Source organism: Triticum dicoccoides, chromosome 7A (assembly GCF_002162155.2).
Source record: "Triticum dicoccoides isolate Atlit2015 ecotype Zavitan chromosome 7A, WEW_v2.0, whole genome shotgun sequence".
NCBI lineage: Eukaryota > Viridiplantae > Streptophyta > Magnoliopsida > Poales > Poaceae > Triticum > Triticum dicoccoides.
In genome coordinates this window covers 710,058,699-710,066,914 of record NC_041392.1, presented here as the reverse complement: position 1 = coordinate 710,066,914, position 8,216 = coordinate 710,058,699, and the positions used below count along the sequence as shown (strand labels likewise).

The 8,216-nt window shown below is 42.5% G+C and overlaps 1 protein-coding gene across 2 annotated transcripts; it reads left to right on the top strand.

The window, feature by feature from the left end:
* Positions 1 to 3,031: 3,031 nt before the first annotated feature.
* LOC119328067 (enhanced ethylene response protein 5-like) lies at positions 3,032 to 6,941 on the top strand. Of its 2 annotated transcripts, XR_005158831.1 has the most exons (4): positions 3,032 to 3,505; positions 5,822 to 5,897; positions 5,976 to 6,071; positions 6,584 to 6,941. XR_005158831.1 is itself a non-coding variant. In XM_037601109.1 (3 exons), the coding sequence occupies exons 1-3, from the start codon at positions 3,343 to 3,345 to the stop codon at positions 6,055 to 6,057; spliced, it is 321 nt and encodes a 106-aa protein (XP_037457006.1). In that variant the 5' UTR covers positions 3,032 to 3,342; the 3' UTR covers positions 6,058 to 6,256. The 2 variants fall into 2 exon arrangements, 1 of the variants encoding a protein (XP_037457006.1); XM_037601109.1 differs by lacking the exon at positions 6,584 to 6,941 and having other exon boundaries at positions 5,976 to 6,256.
* Positions 6,942 to 8,216: the final 1,275 nt, after the last annotated feature.

Genomic DNA, 8,216 nt, shown 5'->3' with positions numbered 1-8,216 from the left:
GGCGGGCGGGCGGGGCGCGGCGGTGGGAGGCCCTCCATTGCTGGCGCGGCAGGGGGCGGCGGGAGGAGGAGGCCGGGAGGAGGAGGAACTTTCCTCCCGCGCGAGAGAGGAGGAGTGCGGGTTGGGGGAGATTTTCCTCTCAAGCCCTACTTCTACAGGTTGCAAACTGGTTTGAGGGTTGAACCTCCAATTTTTTTACGGGTTTAAGGGTTTAGAGGTTCTAGTCTACGGCGTTTTTTCGGTGAAAACTGTAAAAAAAACGGTTATTTTTAGGGGTTTGAGGGCTCTACTAGACTTGCTCTTAGGAAGATGTTCCAAGGTGGTTCTTCAAAGAAGCAAGGACTCAGGCTTGCAATGCGTGATGCTGACGAAGAGCCACCAAGAGACGCTCCAGTGCGTCCTTGTGAGTGGCCTTCTGAAAATTTTATGGATCGAGCGGGAATAAAAGAAGAATTCAACGCATATTTGCGTAATGCTGATCTTGTTAGCTTCGAGAAAGAGAAGTGTAGCCAGTATCATAACCTCACTAGTTCCTTTGTGAGGAGGTTTGAATTTTCCACTTCACATAATTCTCCAACTGTCCTGTTTGATCTTTGTGATAAATCTTATACCATGGACTTAGAGGATTTTACCACTGCATGAAAACTTCCACAATGGGGTAGTATAAGGGATCCTCGCAAATGTGAATTTAGAGATATTCTTGCTAATATAACTGTGGGAGAATCTAGAGATATTACACAAGCTACCATAGGGAGCATCCACTTTCCTGCTATACATTATTTTGCTCTCTTCATAGTAGATGCATAAATGGTAAAGATGAAGCATGTCACGTGTGTGTCCCTGACCTCAGTATTCTTAGGAGTGCTGTGTTAGGAGACAAATCATATAATTTGGGAGCCATTGTTGCACGTAGGCTGCATCTTAATAGACTTAATGGAGATTTCTTTGGTGGAATTTATGCAACTCGCGTAGCTAATTTTCCTGGTATAGATGTACGCAAAGATGATATTGAATTACCTCCTGCCTATCTAGATTTTAATGCTATGGTTCACCACCATTTTGTCGAGAGGAACGAATCACCTCTCCAGTACCGACTAATCTTTGACAGACGTCGTGATGTCTGTATTACTCTCCCTGCTCCTGCTTTCTTTGATTATCAGGCAAGAGGAGGATATTCTATTACTAGAGAGGAGGCAGATGAGTACGAGAGGAGGGCGGAGGCCGCTCGTCGCCACACTGCAGCTCAGGAGGCGATAGCCGCTGCATCACAGTACAACCCAACTTCTACTACGGATATCAGCCAGGCCAGCCGTGGCCATAGACCAACTTAGACCAAAAGCCTAAGCTTGGGGGAGTACGTATTTCCCACCGACATTACATTATGTTCACACACAATCATTGCTATATGTCGGTGCTCATACTTTTTCATTGTATCATCCATGCTAGTTTATTTTCCTTTTTTATGCTTTCTTCTTGTGTGTTTAATAAACCTTAAGAAAAACAAAAAAAATAGTTGTAGCTTTTAATTAATTTACTTTCCATGCTTGTAGTAGTAATTAAAAAGAAAACCCAAAAATATTTCCCGTTCTTCTTTTGCTTGTTGGGAGCTTTCCCGTGTAAATAGTTTTATTTCTTTTCTTTCTTTGGGGGTCAGTAGGAGAAGACCATGATTAAATTGTTGAAGTGGCTCTTATATGCTTTATTGTTGATTTAACCAAGAGCCCATATTGCTTTGTCTTCTCCTGTTTATTGAATGCTCGCAGATTCCAGCTTAGTCCAATGCACGTGCACTCTTATTATTATTCACATCGTTCGGCCATGCAAGTGAAAGACAATTATGATGATATATAATGGACTGACTGAGATGAGAAAAGCTGGTATGAACTCGACCTCTTTTGTTTTTATAAATATGATGAGTTCATCGTTCTTGATTCAGCTTGTTATGAATAAACATGTTTGCACTGACAATTAGAGATCATAGTTGCTTGTGCCATGCTTGATTAGCTATGAGTTATAATGGTTTACCTTGCGTGTCAACATGCTATTGAGATGGTTATGATGTGGTATGATGGGATGGTATCCTCCTTTGAATGATTTAAGTGGCTTGACTTGGCACATGTTCACGCATGTAGTTGAAACAAATCAACATAGCCTTCACGATATTTATGTTCATGGTGGATTATATCCTACTCATGCTTGCATCCAATGTTTATTAATTTTAATGCATGTACATGGCTGTTGTCGCTCTCTAGTTGGTCGCTTCCCAGTCTTTTGCTAGCCTTTACCTGTACTAAGCGGGAATACTGCTTGTGCATCCAATCCCTTAAACCCCAAAGTTATTCCAGATGAGTCTACTATACCTTCCTATATGTGGTATCTACCCACCATTCCAAGTAAATTTGTATGTGCCAAACTCTAAACCTTCAAATAATCATTTTGTTTTGTATGCTCGAATAGCTTATGTATCAACTAGGGCTGCCTGTATCTTCCATGCTAGGCGGGTTATTCTCAAGAGGAGTAGACTCCGCTCCTCACTCACGAGAAAATGGCTGGTCACCGGGATGCCCAGTCCCATGCTTTATGCAAACTAAATCAAAATAACTGCAAAATAAAACTACACCACAACACTTGATTGGGGGCTATTAACTATCGGGAGAAATACTCGATCAAGGGCAAAACAACTGCCGGGATATTTGTTTCTGCCGTTACAAACATCTTGGCGCAGAGAAACTGCCGGGAGAACTTGAACAATGACGACACATGCACTGCCGGTACACTTCAGGGCCCATCTGCTGCCGAGACAACCACACCACGGCCCATAATCTGTCGGGAATCGACTTTGACGCCAGACCGGAATATCGGGCCTACTAAGCGCGCGCGATGTGGGGAAAGCGCGCGAGTGGCCAAAACTTTGGCCCAAAAAAGACGCCGACGCGCCGGCCCGCCATCAGATAGCGCCGCCGCCCCCAAATCCTTCGTGCCGTCCACCAGACACAGCCGCCGCCCCCCCCCCAACCAGACCACCGCCGCCGTCGCCCCCCACCGTGCCACCTGCCCTAACCATCCCGCCGCCGCCAAACGCCCTCCACCTGGAGCACTGTTGCCGTCGCCCCCAACCACTCCAGAGCGGCGGCTCCAAGCACCGAATTGACCGCAGCCGCCAACCACTCCAGATCCAAGCCGGCGGCCGCCCTCCACCCAGAACGCTGCCGCCGTCCCCCCTCCCCAACCACTCCAGAGCGGCGCCACCGAGCCGCCACTCCAGACCGCAAGCGGTGACCACCCTCCTCCGCCGAATGTCTTCCCTCACCACCACCCATCTCGGGAGCTTCCTCCCCGACCATGCCTCCTCTCCACAAGCTTCATCGAAGAACCAAGCGGGGACCCCTCATCTACGTCGTCTACCCCAGGCAGGGGAGCATCAATCCTCCTCGCGAGCAGCTCTGCCTTTCCCTGGATAGCGCTGACTCCTCTATTTCTTGCTCCAACCGCGAGAATTTGACAGGTGATATTTCCTAGATCACTGCAGAAATTGGTGTGTATCTCTAAAATCTATGTATATAGTCTATTAGTTAATCTGGGAAGGGTTCCTCAAAACAACGTTGGTCATCAAGGATCATCCAAGCCTGAAATTGGTAAAACTTGAAGGTTAGCAAAAGTGGCGGGGCTTCAAAGAAAATATTGGGCGGGCCAGGCAAACGGTGCACAGGTTTTTTGTTTGAGATTCTGAGTCATAGGCATTAGTATATAATACATGATTACAAGATGGAGTGAGCATATATGTATATATCAATTCATAAATTGTGAGTGAGCTTGCTTATAAATGCTTATGGCTGCAAAATATATGTTCTGATATTTAAAATGTTCATAACAATTGGGTGACACTCAGGCTATCTATCTAATGAAGCGATTACAGGAAAATTAGATGTACAGTGCAGTACTATTTGCATCTAATTCATGTCCTCAATTGAGTGGAACAACCAGGCTATCTATCCAGGACAGTATGATGGACAGAATAAGCATATGGATAATCTGTATCTAACTCCTTCGTTGAACTCAGAATTTGGGAAAAGAAATTAGATTACCTGTTATCTCTTGCTGAATCGTAGTTGCAGGGAAATTAGATGGAGTGGTTTCCCTTATGGTGAGTCGGAGGTGACAGGGGAGTGGAGTTTGTGGGGTGTGCGTTTCGGCCGGCCCCTGGTTGTTCGATGCCAGATCTGCGTGGGATGCCGGTGAGCGGCTGGTGCTAGGCCTAGTGTGCCGCTGCCTGCTGCGGCCATGAGAAATAGCGTGCTGCTACATGCTCGTGCCAGCTACATGGATCGACCGTATTCTTAGTGGGCTGTGCTTTGGTGCATAGGTAAAATTAAAAGTGCCAAGAACCTGGGTGCACATGGCCCTGTTTGGCCCCAACAAAGCTCCGCTCCTGGTTAGCAAACAATAAGTAGGTTTGTTTTGATGGTGTACTGAAGATTACAAGTATTGTAGATAATACACTTTGTTCATTTCAAGTATCAGTTAATTGATTGTTTCTGCTTCACAATGCTCTAAGACTGGCGAAGCAGTTTTATGTGTTCTGTAGGGGTGGTATGCATCTCTTATTTTATTTCTCAGAAATAAAGGCTAAGACTATGAGTATCTGCATGTCATATCAAATCATTATGCCTTCCAACATTAAGCAAAGTGTATGAGGCCTAGACTTTGAATATTTCCTATATATTTGATGGTAGAGTCGTAGCAACTTCCCAGATTTCTCAATATCATGTCCAATAGTGTTTATAGTCCTTCTTTCATAGATTTTTACTCACACTTTAAAAGTTTTGTTAACCAAATCTATGCAAGCTTAATGGAGCATTTGAGTTACACCAAAATGTCCAATAGCAATGGATTCTGTACATTGATAAAAATCAACATATTGCCAGTTAAATCTGTTTTCACCAAAATGGTAGAATTCTGTGTTCCACTATGCACATCATAGTATTTAGATTTCTGTATGCTTGTAACTACATGGACTTTGTCAAAACAATATTTTGCACTAGTAACAGTACAAGATATCTCTAAGTCAACTTATGTAATAAAGTAATCTCATGCAGATTGTTAATATGAGTGAGAAACTTTATCTCAAGTTATTATATGATCTTAGTTACTGCAGTTTTCAGTATGTTGCTCTTGCCGGTCGACTTTAGCTTAGCATCCATTTTTGAATGTTTTGAATTGATTTCTCTTCCTGTGTTTGTCGCTCTTCCTATTTCCATTCCCGATGCCATAGTAATACATAATTGTTTCTGATGAATATAAGACATTCAGTGTGCTTAAGGACATGGGCGAAATCAAGTATAATTTTAAGAGGAGCATTTATGAGATCGAGTAGCTACATGATTTCTCAATGCAAAGCTCCTAGCTGTGTTTGTGCACTTATTCTTCCAATATATTCTTAGGATATGCCTAACTACAGTTCTGTCACATGGATTCCTCCTTATTTTATTATCAACTCACTTGAACTCAAAGTGGTCGGACCCTACGCAAGTGGGAGCAACATGCACCGGGCTGCCCTTTTTTTTGTTAATGTTACTGACTTGAATTATTTCTGAATGTACTAGGTATCAATTTGTCCATCGTTTACTGAATACAAATAAAATACAAAAATGTTGCAACAAAATGGGTCTGATTCCACAACTAAACATATTTTTTATACCTCATTCACATATTTGTGTGCTGAAAAAGATTCGGCCCTCTCCTGTCACTGATTGTGTCCTACATTTTTGTACAGGGACACTGATTGTTTTGCATGGACACTGATTGCTTATTTCTCTTGTAGGGTTACTAAAATGCGGTCTCTACCTTGTGTTGGACAAACTTGAACTCCAGTTCTACCGGAGATTAGTGAAGAAAATGTGAGTGCAAACTTGAAGGTGTCCTTGTCACAATTTTACAGAATGAACCAATCCTTTTCACTTTGCTTTCTTCTGCAGCCATATCATCCAGAGGGAGAGGGAACCATCTAAGGCGCATCAAATCAAGATAGAGTTCTCTGCAACCATTTTAGTCGAGTAGCAGTTTTGCGAAAGGTGACCGTGGCAAACATTTTATCCTGTTACAAGCACATTATTTGGATGAAATGGCATTTATTGTTGGTGGCTTATTTGTATGCCTAACAAGTTGGGTGCTTGTCTTCAGGGTATGTCATAACCTAAACCTTTAGGTTACTATAAACAAGTTTGGAACGACAAGAATATCAAATTATAACTTTTTACTGTTTTGTTACTATAACTGGAATGGAATGAGCTGTGTACGTTAGCCTGATTCAAATCCTTTTCATCTCCAATGAACGATCTGTGTACAACATCAGCCTTCATTCAAACTCCATGTACTGAATAATTTCACAGCGTGTGCTGCTAGCCTGCTACAGCCAACGCCCAATAGCAAGGCAAACAAACAAGGCATTAGAACACTTGTCCTTATGTGATGTAAAAATTGCATTTTTTATTGTCCAGTACTAGTTGCATGTTCATGTATGTTACAACTTACAACAGGTTTATTGTGCTATGAGAGCTCCATTTTGAGTTTCGGTCTGTTGCAGGTTTCCCAAAGATGCACTACTTGATGGAGATTTGGATGATCTACAAGCTGCTGAAGGTTTGCAAGATGTACTATTAAGTTGGTGGAGTGATAATATAATGCGCCTTGTTTGTTGAACCTGGAGACATTGGGAAGTTCAGCTCATTTTGGTGGCCGTTTTGGCACATAGGCCACTATATGGCCATTTTGGTTGCGTGGCACATTTAGAAACATATACACGTCTCCCTTTGTGGAACTACTTCATTTTGGTTGTGTGGCACATCTATCTAGAAACATTTATGTACTCCTTTTGTGGCACAATCTGCTTATATATGTTCTTATATTTATGGAATGAAGTTTAAGGTTTCCGATGAGGCCTATATGTTACTTTGAAGTGTATGTATAAATTGTGTGAGGTGTCCTGATTGCTTAACATAATGAATGGATGTTACATCAGGGATGCCTACAATAGTTTGCTAGTGAAATCGAAGTGTTGGCATCGTAACTGCCGGGAAACCATGCATGTGCAGGCAGCTAAACTGCCGGCAATTGCAGTTTCATGTGCCTTGACCAATCTGCCGGGAGAAAACAAACTGCCGGCAAATATAAGGGCCAGGGCAGAGAAACTGCCGGTAGAAGTTTATCTGCCGGGGCAACTAATCCCCGGCAGTCGTTCTCGTGGAGGTTCTATCTGCCAGGAGAAACGCTATCTCGGCAGATTGTCTGCCCTTATAAGCATGTTTCCCGGTAGTTTTTCTGTCCTTATATCAGCGTTGTGGTTTAGTGACTCGTTGTTTCGAGCAAGCCATGGATTGATGTTTGTTGGTGGAGGGGGAGTATAAACTTTACCATTCTGTTTGGGAACCGCCTATAATGTGTGTAGCATGGAAGATATCGCCATCTCTTGGTTGTTATGTTGACAATGAAAGTATACCGCTCAAAATATTAATTATCTCCATTTCAAAACCGAGCTCTGGCACCTCTACAAATCCCTGCTTCCCTCTGCGAAGGGCCTATCCATTTACTTTTATGTTGAGTCATCACCCTCTTATTAAAAGCACTAGCTGGAGAGCGCAGCTGTCATTTGCATTCATCACTATTAATTTATATTGGGTGTGACTATGATTGGATCTCTTTTACCATGAATTACAATGTCTAGTCAGTCCTTGATCTTTAAAGGTGCTCTGCATTTATGTTTTGCGGTCTCAGAAAGGGCTAGCGAGATACCATCTTGTTATATCATATTATGATTGTTTTGAGAAAGTGTTGTCATCCGAGATTTATTATTATGGCTTGCTAGTTGATTATGCTATTAATATGGGTAATCATGAGACCTGAGAATTATTGCAAATGTGGTTAGCTATAATCTTTGCTGAAAACTTGAATGCTAGCTTGACATATTTACACCAACAAGAGCAAACAGAGTTTGTAAAAGTTTTTCTTTATTTCTTTCAGTTTGTCAACTGAATTGCTTGAGGACAAGCAAGGGTTTAAGCTTGAGGGAGTTGATACGTCTCCGTCATATCTACTTTTCCAAACACTTTTGCCCTTCTTTTGGACTCTAACTTGTATGATTTGAATGGAACTAACCCGAACTGACGTTGTTTTTAGCAGAATTGCCATGATGTTGTTTTATGTGCAGAAAATAAAAGTTC

Excerpts from the sequence above, each read along its gene's own strand:
- LOC119328067 (XM_037601109.1), top strand. The coding sequence starts at position 3,343 with ATGCCTCCTCTCCACAAGCTTCATCGAAGAACCAAGCGGGGACCCCTC. Across the intron at positions 3,506-5,821 it reads CAACCGCGAGAATTTGACAG|GGTTACTAAAATGCGGTCTC; the intron begins GTGATATTTCCT and ends TTTCTCTTGTAG. Across the intron at positions 5,898-5,975 it reads CGGAGATTAGTGAAGAAAAT|CCATATCATCCAGAGGGAGA; the intron begins GTGAGTGCAAAC and ends TTTCTTCTGCAG.